General features: G+C 44.4%; 3 protein-coding genes across 3 annotated transcripts; all 3 read left to right on the forward strand.

Annotated features, from left to right (window-relative positions):
• Positions 1 to 608: 608 nt before the first annotated feature.
• gtf3c5 (general transcription factor IIIC, polypeptide 5) lies at positions 609 to 5,797 on the forward strand. Its single transcript, XM_083670447.1, has 11 exons — positions 609 to 946; positions 1,235 to 1,433; positions 1,513 to 1,711; positions 2,301 to 2,496; positions 3,180 to 3,284; positions 3,850 to 3,964; positions 4,138 to 4,218; positions 4,364 to 4,449; positions 4,551 to 4,633; positions 4,751 to 4,893; positions 5,502 to 5,797. The coding sequence occupies exons 1-11, from the start codon at positions 710 to 712 to the stop codon at positions 5,633 to 5,635; spliced, it is 1,578 nt and encodes a 525-aa protein (XP_083526573.1). The 5' UTR covers positions 609 to 709; the 3' UTR covers positions 5,636 to 5,797.
• A 516-nt stretch (positions 5,798 to 6,313) lies between these two features.
• Positions 6,314 to 11,635, forward strand: cel.2 (carboxyl ester lipase, tandem duplicate 2; the record flags this gene model as incomplete). Its single annotated transcript, XM_083670027.1, has 11 exons — positions 6,314 to 6,376; positions 6,758 to 6,905; positions 7,183 to 7,302; positions 7,490 to 7,687; positions 7,952 to 8,082; positions 8,202 to 8,309; positions 8,405 to 8,519; positions 8,793 to 8,979; positions 9,241 to 9,444; positions 11,062 to 11,271; positions 11,434 to 11,635. The coding sequence occupies 11 exons, from the start codon at positions 6,314 to 6,316 to the stop codon at positions 11,618 to 11,620; spliced, it is 1,671 nt and encodes a 556-aa protein (XP_083526153.1). The 3' UTR covers positions 11,621 to 11,635.
• A 934-nt stretch (positions 11,636 to 12,569) lies between these two features.
• On the forward strand, positions 12,570 to 23,716 carry LOC310804710 (uncharacterized protein; the record flags this gene model as incomplete). Its single annotated transcript, XM_083670028.1, has 22 exons — positions 12,570 to 12,632; positions 13,073 to 13,220; positions 13,399 to 13,518; positions 13,792 to 13,989; positions 14,199 to 14,329; positions 14,482 to 14,589; positions 14,685 to 14,799; positions 15,021 to 15,207; positions 15,503 to 15,706; positions 15,824 to 16,033; positions 16,439 to 16,621; positions 18,476 to 18,557; positions 20,119 to 20,266; positions 20,421 to 20,540; positions 20,777 to 20,974; positions 21,263 to 21,393; positions 21,583 to 21,690; positions 21,771 to 21,885; positions 22,049 to 22,235; positions 22,535 to 22,738; positions 23,075 to 23,284; positions 23,530 to 23,716. 22 exons carry the CDS (start codon positions 12,570 to 12,572, stop codon positions 23,714 to 23,716), a joined length of 3,357 nt encoding a protein of 1,118 aa, XP_083526154.1.
• Between the last annotated feature and the right edge of the window lie 135 nt (positions 23,717 to 23,851).

The raw sequence follows: 23,851 nt of genomic DNA on the forward strand, positions 1-23,851 counted from the left end.
GATAGATGTGCATTCTCAGTAAATATGGTATGTGGAAAGGTGGTATTCTTAATCTGAGATTATTATCTAGCAATATGTCATTTTGATGGATTGGGCATAATGCATTGAACACATTAGTAATGTCTCATGTTTTAGATTGGGCATGTTGAGTTTATATCTAATCCTCATCTCGTCTGTTCTTTTCCTCTTCAGCACAAGATAAATCTGATTACAATAACCACCATATCAATATCCCAGTGTGAGCCCTTTTTTGAGACCGCCGTTGATGTCAGACTATGCCTTCTTGCTGTCCTGCTGAGAGATGAACAATATGTTGGAAAAATGTGTTCCAATTTGACCTTACTTGGTCCTCTACTGCCACCATGTGGCTCAATTGCTTTACCAAGGAGTGTTAGTATTACGTTGAAAATCATGTACCTGAACGAAATATTACACTATTTTATTGTCATTTTTTTTACACCTGCATTTGGGTAATGATGAAAAATTAACCTATATGCTGACATCGTTTGCACTGAATGCTCACTTGCTCGCTCGGCACCTCGAACCCGGAACTTTACACAAATCCAAGTTTCCACCCGGAATTGTTTTGTATACGAACTCATATCAACTTTTTGACAGATGTGTGGCTTGCTCTACTCAGTGCTCGACGTAGGTTTGGTATACTGTGTTTGAAATCAATCGAAGGGGGAATTCTGAAAAGTAGCCTAACATGGCAACGTCAGCGGTGCAAAAGTTAGATGACTTGAATTTTACAATGAAAGAGATAACGGGCTCGACGGCAGGCTCCGAGACCGCAGCAGGTGATGCTGCGAGTAGTGTACCAGGTGGCTCGGCCATACTAAACCTGCCCCAGGACTGTAAACTCGTCTGTGTGGAATACCCAGCGGTTATCGTCAATGTGGACAAGATGCTGGAATCAGTTGGGGGCGAAAAAGGAATGTCAAAGGTGAGCACTGCCTGCAGGCGACTCACATCAATGTCACCGATCAGCTTATTATTATTATTGGAATTAGTCACCCCACACCATAATTTCGAAGGTATTGTTTCATTGGTAGTGTAGTAGCCAGTGATTAGAAACTAGGATATTGCGTTGCTATGTTGCTGTATCTTTGTTCTCCTCCTCCATCATCAGACATTGGACTGGCACTGACTATGTAGGACCGTTTGTTATATAGCAGTAATCATGCAGCTACACCTATATCGTATGATCACTGAGTGTCTTGTTATTCCACAGGCCTATTCTGACTCTAACAGACGACTGGAGCTGCGCTTACGTCCACGGGACCCTTTCTGCCACCCTCTGTGTGGAAACCGCTTCCCCTCTACCAACCTGCTGCTGAGGGTGAGGAGGCGGGTGCGTAGAGGGAACCCTGAAGAGGCCCAGATCAACATGGAGATCCTGGGTGTCATTGGGACAACATACAAGTTCCAAGGTTCAACTCCCATACTACTCAACTGTTACACGTCGTTGTGATACTCAGACCTAGACCTAACAGCTGTGTGTTATTTCAGGGATGGCAGATTTTCAGTATCTGGCTATGAATTCGGAGAAGGATGGCTCCCAGACGTCCCTGTATGATAAGATTGTGCTTCGTGGCGTGGAGAATAAGGAGTTCTTCGAGCAGCCCATGTTGTCCTTCCTCCCTCCACCCATCTTCTCTCGCCTGGACAATCCCGTGGATTATAACTTCCGTCCCGAAATCCAACACAAGTGAGCGGGTGGGAGGGATGCTGGGAGCAGCACCAAAGACTTATTGTTGTCTTTAAGAGTTCTTGTGGTGTTTTTCTCTAATGCACTAATTGTTGTCAACTTGGTGGGGTTCAGTGGCCAAACATATCATCCTTATCATTAGGCTATAAATTACAACTAAAGAGCTTAAGTTCTTTGTCGTACTTGCTTTGGCGTGGAATGGAATTGTGGAGAATAATTTGCAAAGTTTGCCACATTGAACTTTTGATGAATTGTGCTTAAGGGAGATCTTCAAAGCAGTGTGAAATGTTTGTGTCTGCTCCATCATTTCAATTAACCATACAACTGAATCGATTGCAACACAGTTACCTAGACCTCAGCACAGAGAGATGTATATACTGGCAAACAGATGCTTTCCTCATGTAGGGCTATCAATCAATCATTCATGACTGCTGTCCATGGTGCTTAAATTGCGTTGCTAAATCCATGGCGGAAACATTGGTAAGCCTTTAACTGTCTGACAGAATTTTCATGGAACACTTTATTGTTCCAAATATAAACAATCATACTGTAGCTAAACCTTTGTTGTTGCCTTGCCTCTTCTGTATAGGGATGGCTACCCTCACCCATCAGTCTCCAGGGAGAATCTGATTGGCTTGAGTCGAGCCCGTCGCCCCCACAATGCCATATTCATCATCTTTGAGGAAGAGAACATTCCCTCAGAGCCCCTGGAGGCGGCCCGGGTCAACTGGAAGAGGATTTGTCAGCACGAGAGTGACAAGAAGGCTGAGGAGGCGATGAAGAAGGTCAGTATGCTGATATGCTGGACATCGGGCTCTTGGCTAGCCTACTGTATATTATACTCTACCCCAACTAAGACTGCACTCACCTGGTCATACACAGGGGGTGCTATTTTTGCTTTATTTTTGCTGTTTTTAATACTGATGCATTGCTGCAGTTGTCTTCAGTCCAGGTGCCATTTATTTGAGCCTTTATTTATTAGTCATTTGCATGATTATTAATCATACTAATTTAGGCCTACCTAACTCCCACTCCCACAAAACATTCTATTTTGTACCAGCAGTATTTGTATTTTATTTTATTTTATACAATATTCTGTTTTTGTCAGAAATTGGTAAAAAGGCTGCCTCACTTAGCTTAGTGCTAGCAGTTTTTACAATCAAACGTCTGGTCTTACATAGAACTCAAAGTCTGTTAGTATGACATTGTCTATATTTCAATATCAGTGGATTGAGAATTTACGAAACGTAAAGATCAGGTAAATCAATTCTTTGAATACGTTTTGGAGAACAATTTTAGCTTTTTTGCTGCTTTGTTAACTTGCCTTACTTGATTTAAGGTGATGTGTGCACTCTGCTGCCACTGCCATAAGAACTGCAAGTTTTACTTGCTTGAATGGGAAAACATTATTTCCCTGTTCCTGCTCTGTTGTCTTATCTTATCCCAAACCACACCAAACTGTTAATAGCTGTTTGAGAGCCGGCCCATCTGGTCCCGGAATGCTGTCAAGGCCAACCTGGATTTCCACCCTGAGAAGCTGAAGCTGCTCCTCCCAGTCGTGGCCTACTACATGGTGAGGAGTATATAGTATAGGATGTATAGTAATTGGCCTACATTGGACTAGGAAATATTATTCCATTCAAATACCATATCCGTTTTAAAGATAAAGTTTGTTTTAAATGCTACAGGATTTTTTTGTATCATTTCAGCCACTAGTTCTAAAATAAGCGCTCACCTGCCCAAAACGGGTCCCCGTGTTACCTGATTGGACAGAGAGGGGCACACCTTTCCACACTTACATAAGCAAAAGCTTATCTTGCAAAAGGATGTTGGCCTGAGGACTGTATGGTGTAGTGAGATAAATCCCTGTGTTACCTGATTGGACAGAGAGGGGCACACCTTCCCACACTTTCATAAACATAAGCTTATCTTGCAAAAGTCTGTTGGCCTGAGGACTGTATGGTGTAGTGAGATAAGAAATTGATCAGTCAACACTTAAGCCAAAATTTGAGGAAGAATTAGCTACAAAAATCCTGTAGCATCGCTTTAATTCCAAAATTCAAGCAATTGTACCCCTTGTGGGAAAATGCCATAGAAATTCAATACAATACAAACCAGACAGATGTTATTTCCTGCAGTTAACAGGACCCTGGAGGAGCCTGTGGGTCAGGTTTGGTTACGACCCCCGTAAGACACCGGAAGCCAAGGGTTACCAGGTGCTGGACTTTAGGATCCGCTGCAGCACCAAGCACGGTGAGGAGCAGGGGGGGGGACATCTAGTCACTAGGGAGAATTCAGTGCCATAAATAAGAATTATATATGGCTCCTGAGACACCACCTGACCAAGCTTGTTACAATCACTTAGAGAGAAATGTACAGTTCAGTGTCCCACTGTATTTGATGTGACCCTTGGTGAATCTCTGTAGGATATGCTGTCAATGACATGCCAGTGAAGGCTAAGAGGAGTGCTTTCAACTATACCCTGCCAATCACACTCAACAAAGCAGGTCAGTGACGGGTGAGGGCACTCCTGGGGGATCAAATTGCAGTATTCTTTGTTCTGAATGAATGTTTTGACACATACTTTTTGAAATGTATTTGTCATGGGTTTGAGTGTGTATTTATGAGGTCTACCTTGCACATTTTCCCCAGTCCCCCAGGCAGCTAACGTGATGGACCTCGCTCAGGATAACATCACCCCCGGTCGTAAACCTGCTCAAATCAGGTACCAGCTCAAGGTAGGTGACCAATCACTTTCCAGAAACATCCTCCCAGAGTGAAGTAATACAGCACCAGGTCATGTGCTGACCTTCCTCTGACCACTCCCCTGTTTGTCCAGGAGTCATCCTACATATTCAGGGAAGGGACCCTGCCCCCTTATAGACAGATGTTCTACCAGCTCTGTGACCTAGATGTGGATAGGTGAGATCCAGTGTGGTATTGTAGGCTGTAAAGACTGTTAGTCACTTTGAATGTTGAAAATGGCACAGTTCTCTACACGTTATTGTCAATCTGTTATGACGCCGCATCTGTGTCCAGTATAAGGAATGTCATTCACCGGAACGATGGAAAAGAGGAGGAGTGTGACGAGAGGGACGGCTGGTGTTTGTCCCGCACAGCCGATGACCTCAGAGACATCATCTCCTCCATGATCAAGCAGACGGTGCGAGCTAACAGACAAGGTAGGAGACTGCCAGCCCAGAACACTCACCACTCTGACCTGTTTATGAACCTTCTAATGTCTTTCCCAGACTGCTCTGAAAGGTCTGACCAACGCATCAAACTTGGCCTTGGTTTACAATACAATACATGAATTGGCTTAAACCAACCAATCATCTCCCCACAACCTCCCCCCAGTGCTTGCACACCACATGTTTCTGATTCCGAGCCACACCTCACAGTAGTGTGATTCGCTGAAATCAAATAATGACAAATTATTTTTTTTGTAAATTAATTCCCACGAAGGCCATGTTATTCCATGTCTATATGTGCTGTATGCAATAGCCTGTTGATGAGGTAAGTAAGGTTCAGACGAGATCCGGTCACAGACATCTTCAACTCTATGTTTCCCAGGTGTAGTCACACATTAACCACACTGTACTGTCGGCCCAGTCAGTCAGCCTGATAAGGCTCATTCTGGAAACAACAATCATTCTGCTTCCAGGAAAGAGTCGTTCATTAATTTCACACTCTTATTTCCCCATAGATGCAAGTAAATACTGTTCCCCTCCCGCAGTGTATGAGTGTGGATAAGCAGAGCAGTAAAGGTCTACTTTGTTTTTTTCTGCAGCACCTTTGAGTCCTGAGTGTTCTGCTACAAGGAAAAGAGCAACAGAGAGTGATGAGGAAGATGAGGAAGATGAATTCCAGCCCTCAGAGGGGAGTGACAATGACATGGAGACAGAGATGCTTGATTATATGTGAGAAAGAAATATTATGGGGTCATGTATAGAAATCGGAGAAGCAAGAGTTTCATGTTGTGAATGTGTTTTTTTTTTCCTTTTCAATCCAATATGCTAGAAAACCTGTACAGTGTTCAATGTATTTGTTTTGTACTGTTTTGTAAATAAAGGAAATTAAATCGTTTTTTTTATGTTTACCTGTATTTTATACCACAGTATTTGCTTATTATATTGGATATTTCTATTAAGGAGCTATGCAGGTGGCAGATGGTTTTATCTGGCTTTACACTCATGACAAAGGGAAAGAGTGATAGAGAAATCCATACATCAAGATTTATTTCTGAGCATCTACAAAATCACACACACTATCAGTCTGTCCCTTGAATGTCATGTATCTCATGATTTCATTTACAACTTCTATAGATTAGAAGCTACTGTACATGAGCACTGGAGTGGTCTCAACTTGACCATCTGATGAACACTAGATCTGCCTGAATCAGACAATGAAAACTGTCACATACAGTACTTTCACATACTGTGGATGCTCCCTCTGAATGTAATCTATATAGCTATATAGGTGCTCACTCAAGGCAGTTGTGTAAACACACACTAATGGCCAGAAATACTGTATGGGAGGGGTCTCCTGTATAAAGTCTCTGGAAAAACTGAGGTTTCCTACAGGTGTTTCTGAACGACCACGATGAAGACACTGGGCATTCTGGTTGCTGCAGCCCTGTTCCTGGGCTCCGCCTCAGCCGCCACTGTAAGTCTGCCGTGTCATTAGAATTTTGGTGGAATTATAAGGTCATGACTTTGGCAAAAGATAATCAAATGGTCTAAATAATTGAACATGAAAGATACTTCAACAGATATCAGCTGGTTTTATTACTCATTATCTTACTGTGGGAAATAATTTGATAGAGATAAATGTAAGATGTTCATACTGCATACTGATACTGCATAATACTACATACATAATGATACTACACACAGTAAAAGAATTTCACAACACAATGATTCTCACCATACACATGTTCCTTGCTTGGCACAATGTAAAAAAAGAAAAAGAAAAACGTGTTATGAATTTTAACATGAACTTCCACACTAAATGTTTCTCTGCCTTCATCTGGCTCTTGACCTGTAGCTGGGAGTGGTGTACACTGAGGGTGGCATGGTGCAGGGGGATAACTATCGCATTGGACTCTTCCGCTCCATGGACCGCTTCAGGGGGATCCCCTTCGCTGACATTCCTGGGAGGTTTGAGAAGCCCAAGCCTCACCCTGGATGGGATGGTGAGTGCCAGAAAGATCTGTCTCAGATTTTTTTATTGAAGCTTTATTTATTCAGCAAAACCTGACTGAGACCAGAGTCTTTACAACAGGACACTGATTTACAAGAATCAAAATACAAATAAATAAAATAAAACTATTTCAGTTTTATGAATCGTAAATCCTGTACTTGAGCACCTTTTGAAAGAATTTTGAACAACTACTATATCAGACGCGTCCTGTTCCTCATTAACACTCATTCCAGGTGACTGCCTCCCTCTCTCTCTCTGTCTCCCATCAGGTATTCTAAAGGCTACTGAGTTCAGCCAGAGGTGTCTACAGTTGACTTTGACCTTGACTGATACCCGTGGTAGTGAGGACTGTCTCTACCTGAACATCTGGGTCCCTCATGGCCGCAAAGGTAACACACCTGGGTCCCTTATGGTGTACACAGTATCTGTCACTAAGATAAGATAAGATAAGACCCTAGTAGGCCCTGGTTTTCCATCTATAAATCAACACCACTTGGGCGATTGAGGTTATGATATTGATAGGACTATATGCTACTGTATAATTCTTTGATAATTCTTTCCTCTCCTCCTTCCTAGTGTCAACTAAGCTCCCAGTCATGGTCTGGATCTTTGGAGGTGCCTTCCTGGCTGGAGGGTCGATGGGGCCTACCTTCCTGGGCAACTATCTGTATGACGGACAGGAGATCGCCGACAGGGGCAAGGTTATCGTGGTGACGCTGGGCTACCGTGTGGGTACCCTCGGCTTCCTCAGCTCTGGAGACGCCAGTGGACTTGGTAGGTGTCAACCAGTGCTTTGCCTGGCAGGGCGTCAGTGGCACAAGGCAGTATGTTAGCTGAGGTACCCTGCCTCCAGGTAATAGGTACCCTCCCTTCCATTGAATTCACCAAATGTGTGCATACTGTACTATACTGTACGCATTCAGTATTCAGTAATGCAGTCATTGTATTATGTGTGTGCAGTTTTTGGCCTCTCTATTGTACACAAAGTTCACTTTGAGGAAATGCAGCTGTCTCACAGAGCTGTCTCTCCCTTGACAGGGAACTATGGGCTGTGGGACCAGCATGCTGCCATTGCCTGGACTCACAGAAACATCCGCTCCTTCGGTGGAGACCCTGACAACATCACCCTCTTCGGAGAGTCCGCCGGAGGGGCTAGCGTCAACTACCAGGTGTGTGTGTGTGTGTGTGTGTGTGTGCGTGCGTGCGTGCGTGCGTGCGTGCGTGTGTGCGTGCGTGCGTGTGTGCACACTCGCATACTTATATGTGTTGTGTATTTACTCCCACTCAGATTCTGTCTCCCAAAAACAAAGGGCTGATCCGCAGGGCCATTTCCCAGAGTGGGGTTGCCCTCTGCCCCTGGGCCATCAATAAGAATCCCAGGGCCTTAGCAGAGAAGGTATGTGTCCCTCATATCTCAGTGGTCTGTTGCATGGGCAGACGGTGAGGCTAGCTGTTAAAGTGATTTCTCAATCTCATCCCGTTTCTATTCAGGTTGCTAAGAAGCTGGAGTGTCCCATTGATAACAGGATGATGTCCTGTCTGAAGATGGCGGACTCCAAGGCCCTCATCTTGGCTGGAAAGATCGACATGAATCTCTCTGCTTCCAGTCAGTATTCAATGAGGGTACAGGGTTGAGATCTGTGCGGCCTTGTGAGCAAGGAGGAGTTAAAGGAAATGTACAATATATATGATAGCACTTGTTGATGCCTCTAATTATGCCTATTATACGATTCATGACCATCAGTCAGAAGCCCTCATTTCTCCTTTAAGCCCTTATTGACAGAAAGTTAGAAGTTGACAGAAAAAGTGATGTCATGTCATCTGCTGTCTATCATAGCAGTACATAAAAGTGTGTGACTGTCTCTGCCTCCTCCTCCAGACCCTGTTGTGAATAACATGGAGTTCTCCCCTGTGATTGATCGAGACTTCCTTCCTGACGACCCTGATAAACTGTTCAGCAACACAGCTGACATCGACTACATCGCCGGGGTCAACGACATGGACGGCCATCTTTTCACTGGCATGGCCATCCCCTCTGTCAACCGGCCCTACGTGAACACTCCTGTGTAAGTGGCAATGGGCTGATCCATCACCAGGGAGGGAGGAGGGCACTTTGCTCTGTTGGGTTTGTCCATCCTCACAGAATACAACTGAGACAAAACTGCAGTTGTACCCATAAAGCTTTTTTAACAGTGCAATCTCGTGTCACAATGTTTGGGAGAGTACACGAGAACATAAACTTAATTAATGTAACTACAGTATGAATAGAGGTATAATTTCAGGCAGATCCCTGAGACAGATCGATCTCCTCTTCCCCCTTTCCACAGGGAAGATGTGAAGAAGCTCCTGGGTGCTCTGACCAAGGACAAGGGGGAGGCCGCTCTCACCAGCGCTTTCACACTGTACTCATCAAACTGGGGTACTAATCCCAGCAAGGCGATCATCAAGAGGACCATTGTGGAGATTGATACTGACTACATTTTCCTGGTGCCAACCCAGACTGCTCTCTACCTGCACGCTGCCAATGCCCAGTGAGCCAAACTATCACTCAGTTACTGGAGCTCAGACTCTATCAGGCTGCTTCATCCAGGCCCAACTTATAGTATCGATATGACAGCAGCATTGGTGATGCATCTACAGTGCCCTCCATAAGTATTGGAAAGAGGAAGCATTTTTTCTTCTCTATACTCCAGCAGTTTGGATTTGTGGCCGTATAATTCTCAGCTTTATTACAATGGTTTTTTTTTCAGATTCGGTTCACCATGTAGACATTTTATTTATTTATTATTATTATTTTTAAATATACTCCCCCTATTTCAGGGCTCATGTTCAGGGCTCAAAATGGTTTAGTTTAGTATTAGATAAATGTTTAGTATTTGGTTGACAATCCTATGCATGCAATAACTGCCTGATGTCTGGGTCCCATTGACCCAACCTGGCGCTGGGTATATTCTCTGGTGATGCTCTGCCAGGCCTGTACTGCAGCTACCTTCATTTGTTGTTTGTTTTGATGTATTTTTCGGCTAAAATCTTATCATCAGGAAAGGAAATGCATGTTAAATTAGAATTAAATCTGAAAATTCACTTGACCAGTCAATAACATTCAGCTTTTTGGCCCTGAAAAACTCCCTAGTTGCTATGGCAGTATGTTTGGGGTCATTGTCTTACTGTATGATGAAGTGCCATCCAATGATTTGCTTGTACTCAAGCAGACATGATGTTTCTGTACACTTCAGAATACATTCTGCTGCTGTCAACATCAATTAAGACAAGTTCTTGTGGCAGCGATACATGCCCAAGCCATAACACCCATCCATCATGTTTGACAGATGAGATGGTATGCTGTAAATCTTGGACAGATCCTTTTTTCTCCAAACTTTCCTCTTGCAATCATTCTGGTCCCTGATCTGTGGGATAGTTGTTTTGGGTTTTTTCTTAATTATGGTGATCCACTGTGGAAGTCTTCCTTGGCCTACCTGCCCATTTGTGATTGCTGAGCTCACCACTTTCTTTCTTGAATGATGTTACAAACTGTTGATTTTGGTAAGTCTAAGCTTTGGCTTGTCAAATCTTGACTTTCATTGACGTCTCTTTGGTCCTCATGTTGACAGAAACCAACAGCAGACGCCAAAGGCAAATACAAAGCCTAGAATCAATACTAGACATAGACAGCTCTCTTATGCCTGCACAAAGTATGTGACGGAACACACCTGACTAACCAGAAATACCTGTCAAGCCAATTTTCCAATACTTTTGGTGCCCTGAAACAGGGGGACTATGCATAACAAGTGTTGTAATTTCTAAATGGTGAAACCAATCTAAAAGGAATGAATTAAAGCTGAGAATCTCTACTTTAACCTCATATTAACTGTTGGGAGTATAGAGCAAAAAAAAAAAGACAAAATGCTTCCTCTTTCCAACACTTATGGAGGAGGGCACTGTATGTCCCTCAAACTATCACATACGATGGACCAAATGCAGACTATCATGACATGAATTATGAATTAAAGATTACTTTAGGACCTTCAATTTCTATTTAACTCTCTCAAATTCAAGTCTATATCATTATAAGAACTCCCTCTCCTTACTCCCCTTTACCTCTTTCTCTCTCTCCCTCTCCCTCCATCTCTCCCCTTGCCCTACGCCAGGTCTGCACAAACCTACTCCTATGTGTTGTCCGAGCCCAACCGCTTGGCTGGAGTGGCCAAGCCTTACCCCAGATGGATGGGGGCTGACCATGCTGATGACCTGCAGTATGTGTTTGGCAAGCCCTTCACAACGCCCTTGCTCTACTGGCCCAGATACCGTGACCTCTCTGGCTACATGATCGCCTATTGGACCAACTTCGCCAAGACCGGGTAAAAAGAAGCAATGCAACCATATCAATGGCTGTATCACAAATAGAGATATGTACCAAACCATGTATGAAACTGTATACACACAGACATTAGAGAGTCCACTCTACCATATGTCATAATTTCACTATGGTTTATTGACCCCCGCCCCCACCCCCTCCACAGAAATCCCAACAAAGGGGAGTCCAAGGTGCCTGTGACCTGGCCTGCATTTACCGAAACTGGACACCAGTACCTGGAGATCCACTCGGACATGAACAGGAACTATGTCAAGCAAAAGATAAGGTTGAGCTTTGTGCATTGGTGGACCAGCACGTACACCAGCCTCCCCGTCCTCAAGAGCTCCCAGTAGAGAGACTTTTATCTGAACAGAGACACAACATCATCATTCTAGATTCAAAGCTACACAGATTGATTGTGTGATGTTACGAATCCAACACATCCAGTTGTACAAAATACATTTCTGATTGTCACAATGTTCTGTCATAGGCAAAATAAATAAATGGAATTAAATGATCAACCTTGTTTTTTATACTGCTCATGTATATGTTTTAATTGAACCTTAATTTATCCAGGTTAGTCTCATTGAGATAAAATCTATTTTCTCAAAAGAGACTTGGTCCAAAATAGCAGCCAAGGAAAACAATGAAAGGTTTTGCTGATGTAAGGTATTTCTGTCATAGGGGATTGCATCCCCATTTACAGCCAGGACATCCAGGACCTTGTCTCCCATGAGTTCACTCAGATGTCGGACGTTGTGGTTCGGTAGGTATTTCTTCTTCCAGGTGTGATCCAAAATTCTCATTTGGGCACAGAACACTCACAGCATAGCCAATTATGTTACATTTGAGAAAGCATTTTCTTCTGACTAACACCGCTACTGTGTTGTGGTTCACTTGGGCTGGCTCAGACAAGAGAACATCATCAGGATGGGACTGCATGTTGAGACAGTTTCCCCCTTCTTCAGACAACCCACAGCGTGGTGTCCTTCTTCTCTACAAGCAAAACAGTGTTTGCAGTTTGTCAGGCCTTGTTCGACACATTTTGGACAGCCGTATGTCCTCTCTCTCCTCTGGTACTGTGGCTTACAGCTGGTACATTGACATGAGTGTTCTGGTGTGGAGTAGAGGGAGGGAGGGACACATGCTCAGTCTGACCGAAGGCAATGGAGATTATGCAATACTGGCTGGAACAGATGGTATGGTCAGGTAATGGTCAGAGGTTCTTTATGGGAGGGGTCTCTTGCATAAAAAGCCTCTGGAAAAGCGAAGGTTTCCTACAGGTGTTTTTGGACGACCACAATGAAGACATTGGGCATTCTGGTTGCTGCAGCCCTGTTTTTGGGGTCTGCCTCAGCCACCACTGTAAGTCTGCAGTTTAATTAGAACTGCAGTGTCATTATAAGGTCATGACTATGGCAAGACAATCTTTGGTCAGTTATTTTACATGATGATGAAAGTGTTTTTGACTACGTAATAGCTTATTGGGGGAGAATTTTTAAGAATTTGATACAGATAAATGTAAGATGTGAAGTGATGCTGATCATACTGTAGTAACTGGTAGAGTAGATACAGTTATAGTAACAGTGACACTCCCAGAGGGGTTAAGAAATGCCACTCACATTTGTCCTCTCACTGGCAGTCTTTATCAGCAACAGTTGACACAAAGTGTGAACTCACCAGCTGTTTTATACCATGCTGTTCCCATGCTCCTTGTTTGGCACAATGTAAAATAGATGTTTAACATTCATTTTAACATGAACTCCCATATTAAATGTTTCTCTATCTTTACTTGGCTCTTCTAGCTGGGAGCGGTGTACACTGAGGGTGGCATGGTGCAGGGGGAGAACAATCGCGTTGGACTTTTCGGGTCCATGGACGTCTTCAGGGGGATCCCCTTTGCTGACATTCCTGGGAGATTTGAGAAGCCCAATCGTCACCCTGGATGGGATGGTGAGTGCCAGAAACATCTCCCTCGGATTGATGGTTTTATAAAAGGAAAATTGCAAAGACTGTACGAACGCAATTTTTTTAAGACTACTGTACAGTACATGGCTGTGTATCAGAAGTGTCCTTTCCCTCACTAACACTCATCCCAGTTCATTCCTTGCCTCTCTGTGTCTCCCCTCAGGTATTCTCAAGGCTACTGAGTTCAAGCAGAGGTGTCTACAATTCACCATCACCCAGACTGATACCCGTGGTAGTGAGGACTGTCTCTACCTGAACATCTGGGTCCCTCATGGCCGCTCCGGTAACACACCCGGGTCTCTTACCTATTATATTTCTGTGATCGTAACATCAGATGAGATTTCAACACCTGGTCCTCCATCTGTAAATCAAGAAGCCATGTGGTCTAGTGAAGTTATGGTGTATTTCTGTCACTATAACATAAGATAAGACCCTAGTAGGCCCAGGTCTTTAATCTATACACTACATGGTTGATTGAGGTTATAATATTGATATGACTATGTTACTGTACAATTCTATGATTGTATTAAAATATTTCTCCTCTCTTCCTTCCTAGTGTCAGCTGACCTCCCAGTCATGGTCTGGCTCTATGGAGGTGGCTTCCTGGCTGGAGGGTCAATGGGGGCTAACTTCCTGGACAACTATCTTTACAGCGGACAAGAGATCTCCGACAGGGGCAAAGTTATTGTGGTGACGGTGGGCTACCGTGTGGGTACCCTCGGCTTCCTCAGCTCTGGAGACGCCAGTGGACCTGGTAGGTGTCAACCACTGCTCTGCCTGGCAGGGGGTCAGTGGCACAAGACAGTATGTTAGCTGCCTGTATGTATCCTGCCTCCAGGTACTGATTCCTAGGCCTTTGAATCCCTTCCATTCCCAGTTATTGCAATATGTGTATGTTTTCCTTTTTGATCTCTATCGTTAAGAAAACGCAGCTGTCTCACAGAGCTGTCTCTCCCTTGACAGGGAACTATGGGCTGTGGGACCAGCATGCTGCCATAGCCTGGACGCACAGAAACATCCGCTCCTTCGGTGGAGACCCTGACAACATCACCGTCTTCGGAGAGTCCGCCGGAGGGGCTAGCGTCAACTTCCAGGTGTGGGGCTACCTCAAAAACGTTATTTTGCTCGCTGTTAAAAGTTGTTATGAAATAGTATATCTAACATGTTTTGCGTTGATATGTTTAACATGTTTTTATGTGTGTGTGCGCGCCACACCAATATGTGTTGTGTATTTACTCCCACACAGATTCTGTCGCCCAAAAACAAAGGGCTGATCCGCAGGGCCATTTCCCAGAGCGGGGTTGCCCTCTGCCCCTGGGGCATCAACAAGAACCCCCGTGCCTTTGCAGAGATGGTATGTCTCCCTCTTATCTCAGTGGTCTGTTGCATGGGCAGACGGTGAGGCTAGCTGTTAAAGTGATTTCTCAATCTCATCCCATTTCTATTCAGGTTGCTAAGAAGGTGAACTGTCCCACTGATGACACGATGATGTCCTGTCTGAAGATGTCGGACCCCGTGGCCCTCACCTTGGCTGGAACCGTCGAGTTGCATGGCTCTGCCGCCAGTCAGTATTCAGTGAGGGTACAGGGTTCCAATCTGTGCTGCCTTGTGAGCAAAGACGGAGTTAAAGGAGATTAATCCTGCAATTATCGATGCGTCTATTGATGACCATTAGTCAGATGCCCTAATTTCTCCTTTAAGCCCTTATTTTACCCAAGTTGACAGAAAAAGTGATGTCATCATAGCAGTACATAAGTGTGTGACTGTCTCTACCTCCTCCTCAAGACCCCAATGTGAATAACCTGGTCATCGCCCCTGTGGTCGATGGAGACTTCCTTCCTGATGACCCTGGTAAACTGTTTCACAATGCAGCTGACATTGACTACATCGCCGGGGTCAATGACATGGACGGCCATTTTTTCACTGGTATGGACATCCCCTCTGTCAACCGGCCCATCGCGGACAGCCCTGTGTAAGTGGCAATGGGCTGATCCATCACCAGAGCGATAGGAGGGCACTTTTTTCTCTGTTTGGTTTGTCCATCCTCAAAGAATAGAACTTAGACAGAACTGCAGTTGTACCCATAAAGCTTTTTTAAGGGGGCATTTTTTTGTAGCAATGTTTGGGATAGCACTCGAGAATATAAACTTACATAATTAATGTAACTCTACAGTAAGATTAGTGGTATCATTTCAGGCTGATCCCTGGCAGTGGAGTTAGAACAAATGTGTTGAGACAGATCGATCTCCTCTTCCCCCTTTCCACAGGGAAGATGTGAAGAAGCTCCTGGGTGCTCTGACCAAGGACAAGGGGGAGCCCGCTCTCACCAGCGCTTTCACACTGTACTCATTAAACTGGGGTACTAATCCCAGCAAGGAGATCATCAAGAGGACCATTGTGGAGATTGAAACTGACTACATCTTCCTGGTGCCAACCCAGGCTGCTCTCTACCTGCACGCTGCCAATGCCAAGTGAGCCAAACTCTGTCACTCAGTTACTGGAGCTCAGACTGCTTCATCCAGGCCCAACTAACTTACAATAGAGAAAAGAGTTGATGTATCTATGTCTCTCCCATTGCCCTACCCCAGGTCTGCACACACCTACTCCTACTTGTTGTCCGAGCCCAACCGCATGGCTGGACTGGCCAAGCCCTACCCCAGCTGGGTGGGGGCTGACCACATGGATGACCTGCAGTATGTGTTTGGCAAGCCCTTCACCACGCCCCTGGCCTACTGGCCCGGACACCGTGACCTCTCTGGCTACATGATCGCCTACTGGACCAACTTCGCCAAGACCGGGTAAAAAGACGCAATGCAACCATATCAATGGCTGTATCACAAATAGAGATAGCACACTAATGCGCTTACCACATAATCGCAAGGTTCCTGGTTCGATTCCGACCCTCGACCTATCTTGCATGTCATCCCTCCTCTCTCTCCCATCCTTCCTGTCAATCTCTACTGTCTCTATCCCAATAAAGCAGAAATGCCCTAAAAAATATATTTAAAAAAAAGAAGCAGATATATATCTCTATGGTGTGTACAAACCCTTTGTGAGTGTATTACACACAGACAGTAGATAGTCCACTCTACCATTTGTCAGCATTTTTGACATTTTGAAAACATCGTCATTATCACTATGATTTATTGGACTCACCCTGACTTTTTGTTATTATCCCCCAACCCCACCACCCCCCTCCACAGAAATCCCAACAAAGGGGAGTCCAAGGTACCTGTGACCTGGCCTGCATTTACCGAAACTGGACACCAGTACCTGGAGATCCACTCAAACATGAACATGAACTATGTCAAGCAGAAGATGAGGACACGCTACGTGCACTGGTGGTCCAGCACCTACGCCAGCTTCCCCAACCTCAAGAGCTCCCAGTAGAGAGACATTTATCTGAACAGAGACACAACATCATCATTCTAGATTCAAAACTACACAGATTGATTGATAACAAATGCAAGACATCCAGTGGTACAAAATGGATTTCTGATCATAACATAAAATAAATAATTGCAAATAAATAATCAATGTTGTGTATCTTTTTTATACCGCTCACCTATGTATATTGTGAATTATAATGGTCAATTATTTGTTTCATATTCACTATTTTCTCAACATTGCACCCTATCACTATCATATAACTTATGAGCATCTCTCCAAAGGGACTTACAGTATTACAGTATCTGCAATTCTTATAATTGCCACCAGAGATCACTGTTGTTTTGCAAATGTAAGATATTTTTGTCAAGAATTTCTGACAAACTGCTGGTGTGCTGTGCCATTGTATTTCACACCCACCCCTCAGTGACATTAGCGGAACAACTGAGTTTCTGCATAATCAGTTCTAAGTTGTTGGGTTTGGATCGACTGAAGGAAGAAGAAGAAGGAAGAAGCTATAAGCAGGCAGGGCGGTAGTGTAAATGGAGTAAATGCATCTTTGTTACCTCCAGCGTAGATAGGCTATAAGCGACACCTGACGGGGGCGTGCCCTATCGCGCAAGTGTCGCATCTCGTCTCCATGGCGCTCTGCCTCCCGCGCCCTGAGACAAAGCATGATGACATCATGAGAAGTCACACAGACTGGCACAAGGAAATAGTGTGCAGCAGGACACATACTTAGCCTCCTTATGATGATGCTCCAACCCAAGTCCCAATTGAATCTAAATGTTGTTATTTTACCATCTGTCTTAGTGGAGGGAGGGACACATGGCCACTCTGACTGAAGGCAGTGGAGATTGTGTAAAACTGGCTGGACCAGACACAGTAATAGCAAAGCCTTATTCGGACAGCTTTGTCAGACCTTGGAATAAAAGACAGAAGTGGCCATTTTTAGAACAAAAAAGTGTTTACATCAAGTAGCAGGTAAAACATGATTATGTTGATTCATTACAAAGGTGCCATGAATAAGATGCAGTAGGAAGGATGAGTCAATTGAAAGCTTAAGAACGCAGACTGTTAACACATAGGGTCAGTAAAAGCAGATGTTACTGTAATGTACATGTCAAAATACAAAAGGACACGATGCAAACACGGCAGAGGTAGGATCAGATTACAGTTGACCAGTTGCGCGCATACCTGTTCAACACAATGCTTTCAATGGTGGCAACCTGCAAAGACAAAACATCTCAGAAAAAGAAAACTGAAATGGGATTTTTCGATAAATGGTAAGGCAATAATTGGCTGGGGTCATGCCATAAAGTGAGCCCATGAATATGTGTGATAATACATGGTAGATTATCATTCATACAAAATAAGACTTTTGGGTACCCTTAAATAGGGGGACTATGCATAAAAAAGTGTTGTAATTTCTGAATGGTGAAACCAATATGTACACAATAATACCATCAAATAAAAGCTGAGAATCTCTACTTTAACCTGATATTAATTGTGTGATTTAAAATGCAAACTTTTGGAGTGTAGAGCCAAAAGAAGAAAAAATGTTAAATAATAAATAAATTGCCCTTTTAATATCTATAAATAATCTTTGAAAGCCATTTTTTGGGGGAAAATCTCCATTGGAGTATGGACAAAATACATGGGGTATTTTGTCTTTACTCCCATTAGCGTCCTTGCTGGCACAAAATATAATGTTTTGCCGGGGGGAGCTCTCCTGTATATAGGTTATCTATAGGTTCTCTGGTAATAGTCTAATGGCCAGAGATACTGTATGGGCAGGGTCTCCTGTATAAAAAGGGTTAGCTGAGGTGAGGAAAAGCTGAGGTTTCCTACAGGTGTTTCTGGGCGACCACGATGAAGACACTGGGCATTCTGGTTGCTGCAGCCCTGTTCCTGGGCTCTGCCTCAGCCGCCACTGTAAGTCTGCACTAGAACGTTGGCGTCATTAAGGTTATGACTAGGTTATGACAAAAGATAATAAAATGGTCTAAGTAATTGAAAGATACTTTCAATCTAAAAAATAAACTTCTCTCACATTCACAAACATAGTGAAATACTGATAAAATGCACACAGTCATGTTTTCACTCCTATTCTAGATTACAGGTGTCTAATTCACATCTCACAATGACGCGCTACCTAGCCAGTTGGCTAGCTGGGGCACCCTAACCCTAACCCTAACCCTAACCCTAACCCAAAGTATAAAACACAGAAGGTATGTTTCTCTTAATTTAAGATCAGAAAATGCTGCCTAGGAGTTGCTGATGATTCACTGTAGCACTGGAATAGGCTCTAGTTGAGCATCTGATGATCAGCCTGAATCGGTATAAATGACACGTACTGTCACATACGTGGCCCTATGATGGATGCTCCCACTGAAGTCCCAATTGAATCTGTATGTTGTTATTTTACCATCTGTCTTACTAGAGGGAGGGACACACACTCTGGCTCAAGGCAATGGAGGTTGTGTAACACTGGCTGGAACAGATACAGTTATAGTCTAATGGTCAGAGACTTTATGGGAGGGGTCACCTGTATAAAAAGGGTTAGCTGAGGAGAAGAAAAACTGAGGTTTCCTACAGGGGTTTCTGAACGACCACGATGAAGACACTGGGCATTCTGGTTGCTGCAGCCCTGTTCCTGGGCTCTGCCTCAGCCACCACTGTAAGTCTGCAGTGTCATTGGAATGTTGATGTAATTATAAGGTTATGACTTAAAAAAAGATGAAATGGTCATTTAAGTAATTTAACATGATGATGAAAGTTACTTTTTATGAGCTGTTTTTATTTATTGCTTATCTTATTGGTGGAGAGAGTTTTTAATCCTTTGTATACAGATGTTACTCGCTTGAACAATTCGAATGTGTAGAAGTTTAGAGCGGGACATCAGCCTGTATCATCACTAGGTCTGGCTGTATTGACTCACGCTAGTGCAGTCAAATATGTAAAATCTCATTCTATGAAATGAATACAAACTTGTACAAGACACTTCACAAACAGCAAAATACTGATGCACACATTGACATATTCAAGGATGCTAATTCATTAAAAATAGCAATCCCAATATGACTCACTTTCTGTAGGGGACTTTTTATGCCTCATATTACTATGGTCCCAAACAGATAAATGCAAGATGTTATGTAGAGTGAGAATACTGTAGTAACTGGTAGAGTAGAGACTAGTAATAGTAACAGTGATACTCTCAGAATGCAAGGGGTTAAGAAATGCCACTTGCATTTGTCCTCAAACTGTTTTTTGATGTATTTATCAGCAATGGTCAACACAGAGTGTGAACATAGCAGCCGTTGACTTTGTTCACAGTTCACTAATGATTAATGAACCTAAAAAGATGGCATGACACCCCCCCCCCACAAACACACACTTTAAAATGTTATTTTTGTTTACAAAGTAAACAAAACCATTTTAACATGAACTCTCATACTAAATGTTTCTCTGCCTTTATTTGGCTCTTGACCTGTAGCTGGGAGTGGTGTCCACTGAGGGTGGCATGGTGCAGGGGGAGAGCCTTAACGCTGGACTCTTCCGCTCCATGGACCGCTTCAGGGGGATCCCCTTTGCTGACATTCCTGGGAGGTTTGAGAAGCCCAAGCCTCACCCTGGATGGGATGGTGAGTGCCAGAAAGATCTGTCTCAAATTAATGGTTTTATTAAAGGAAATGAAATTGCAAATATTAAAGCAGATTTATAAGGAACTCCCTCTCTCTCTGTTTCATTAACACTCATCCCAGGTGACTGCCTCCCTCTCTCTGTGTCTCCCCTCAGGTATTCTCAAGGCTACTGAGTACAGGCAGAGGTGTCTGCAGTTGACTTTAACCATGTCTGATACCCGTGGTAGCGAGGACTGTCTATACCTGAACATCTGGGTCCCTCATGGCCGCAAAGGTAACACACCTGGTCTTCCGTCTGTAAATCAAGAAGCCATGTGGTCTAGTGAAGTTATTGTGTATACCGTATCTGTCACTATAACATAAGATAAGACCCTGGTAGATAAGACCCAACCTATAATACACCAATGGTCATAACTCAATGGTCGATTGAGGTTATGATATTGATAGGACTATATGCTACTGTACAATTCTATGATTGTATTGAAATATCTCTCCTATCTTCCTTCCTAGTGTCAACTGACCTCCCAGTCATGGTCTGGATCTTTGGAGGTGCCCTCATGGTTGGAGGGTCTATGGGGGCTAACTTCCTGGACAACTATCTGTATGATGGACAAGAGGTCGCCGACAGGGGCAAGGTTATCGTGGTGACGCTGGCCTACCGTGTGGGTACCCTCGGCTTCCTCAGCTCTGGAGACGCCAGTGGACCTGGTAGGTGTCAACCACTGCTCTGCCTGGCAGGGGGTCAGTGGCACAAGACAGTATGTTAGCTGCCTGTATGTATCCTGCCTCCAGGTACTGATTCCTAGGCCTTTGAAACCCTTCCATTGAGTTCAACCAATGTGTGTATACTGCACTATACTTACCTTTCCTCAATGCATTCAACCCGGTCATTGCAATATGCACAGCTTTTTCATTAATATTTTGGCCTATCTATCGTAAACGAAGTTCACCCCAGCCACTTGCAGCTGTCTCACAGAGCTGTCTCTCCCTTGACAGGGAACTATGGGCTGTGGGACCAGCATGCTGCCATATCCTGGACTCACAGGAACATCCGCTCCTTCGGTGGAGACCCTGACAACATCACCGTCTTCGGAGAGTCCGCCGGAGGGGCAAGCGTCAACTTCCAGGTGTGGGGCTACCTCAAGAACTTTATCTTGCTCGCTGTTAAAAGTGATTGTATAATAGTATAGTATATATAATGTGTTGTTTTACTTCTGTGTGTGTGTGTGTGTGTGTGTGTGTGTGTGTGTGTGTGTGTGTGTGTGTGTGTGTGTGTGTGTGTGCGTGTGCGTGCATGCGTGTTTACTCCCACTCAGATGCTCTCTCCCCACAACAAAGGGCTGATCCGCAGGGCCATTTCCCAGAGCGGGGTTGCCCTCTGCCCCTGGGCCGTCAACAAAAACCCCCGTGCCGTTGCAGAGATGGTATGTGTCCCTCAGTAGTTTGTTGCATGGGCAGACGGTGAGGCTAGCTGTTAAAGTGATCTCATCCCATTTCTATTCAGGTTGCTAAAAAGATGAACTGCCCCACTGATGACACGATGATGTTCTGTCTGAAGATGTCGGACCCCAAGCTTCTCACCTTGGCCACAGCCCTCAACTTGCAAGTCTCTGCCTCCGGTCAGTATTCAATGAGGGCACAGGGTTGAGATCTGTGCAGCCTTGTGAGCAAGGAGGGAGTTAAAGGAGATGTATACCAACATTTCCCTTATTTTGCACAAGAAAAAGTCATGTCATGTGTACATAGCAGAACATAAAAGTGTGTCTCTGCCTCCCCCACCAGACCCCGTTGTGAATAACCTGGACCTCTCTGCTGTGATCGATGGAGACTTCCTTCCTGACCACCCTGGTAACCTGTTCAACAACACCGCTAACATCGACTACATTGCCGGGATCAACGACATGGACGGCCATGTTTTCACTGGCCTGGACATCCCCTCTATCAACCGGCCCCTTGTGGACACCCCCGTGTAAGTGGCAATGGGCTGATCCATCAGGGAAGAGGGCACTTTGCTCCATTTGATTTGCTTGGACTGTGAGGATGAAGATTAGACTAAACTGCAGTTGTACCCATAAAGCTTTTTTAACAGGGCAATCTCGTGTAGCAATGTTTGGGAGAGTACTAGAGAACATAATCTTACATAATTCATGTAACTCAACAGTAAGAATAGTGGTATCATTTAATCAGATCCCTGGCAGTGGAGTTAGAACAAATGTGTTGTCATAGACCTCTTAAGACTGATCGATCTCCTCTTCCCCCTTTCCACAGGGAAGATGTGAAGAAGCTCCTGGGTGCTCTGACCAAGGACAAGGGGGAGCCCGCTCTCACCAGCGCTTTCTCACAGTACTCATCAAACTGGGGTACTAATCCCAGCAAGGAGATCATCAAGAGGACCATTGTGGAGATCGAAACTGACTACATCTTCCTGGTGCCAACCCAGGCTGCTCTCTACCTGCACGCTGCCAATGCCCAGTGAGCCAAACTCTATCACTCAGTTTGCTCCATCCAGGCCTAACTAACTTACAGTATCGATATGACAGAGCAGCGTTGGTGACGTAACTATGTCCCTCAATCTATTACATAAGCTGGACCAAATGCAGACTTCATCATGACATGGAATGAAGAGTACCTTGGAAACTTAAGTTTCTATAGAGCTCTCTCAAATTCATAGTCTATATCATTATAGGCACCCTCTGCTTACTTCCTAACTTCCAACTTCCTCTCCTTACTCCCCTTCATCTCCCTCTCTCTTTCTCTTTCTCTCTCTCTCTCTCTCTCTCTTTATCTGTCCTTACCCTACTACCCCAGGTCTGCAAGCACCTACTCCTATGTGTTGTCCGAACCCAACCGCATGGCTGGACTGGCCAAGCCCTACCCCAGCTGGATGGGGGCTGACCACGCTGATGACCTGCAGTATATGTTTGGCAAGCCCTTCACCACGCCCCTGGCCTACTGGCCCGGACACCGTGACCTCTCTGGCTACATGATCGCCTACTGGACCAACTTCGCCACGACCGGGTAAAAAGAAGCAATGCAACTATATCAATGGCTGTATGGCACATGGAGACATAGTATATGCTGTATGTGTTTCTATGGTATCAAAGCACAAACCCTGTATGAGAGGAACTGTATACACACAGACAATAGAGACTCTGCCGTTTTGGAATCATTTAGACATTTTGAAAACTTCATCGCTATCACTTTGATTTATTGATCTCACCCTGACTTCTTGTTATTACCCCCTCCCCCCTTTCCCTCCATAGAAATCCCAACAAAGGGGAGTCCAGGGTGCCTGTGACCTGGCCTGCATTTACATTCACTGGCCACCAGTACCTGGACATCCACTCCAACATGAACAGGAACTCCGTCGGGCAGAAGATGAGGGCGCGCTACGTGCACTGGTGGACCAGCATCTACGCCAGCTTCCCCACCCTCAATAGCTCCCAGTAGAGAGACTTTTATCTGAGCAGAGTCATAACATCATCATGCCAAATTCAAAGCTACACAGATTGATTGTGAGGTGAGGAATGCAAGGCATTCAGTGGTACAAAATGCAATTCAAAATAAATGAATGCAAATTAATGA

This window comes from Argentina silus (assembly GCF_951799395.1).
Source record: "Argentina silus genome assembly, chromosome: 5".
Taxonomy (NCBI): Eukaryota; Metazoa; Chordata; class Actinopteri; order Argentiniformes; family Argentinidae; genus Argentina; species Argentina silus.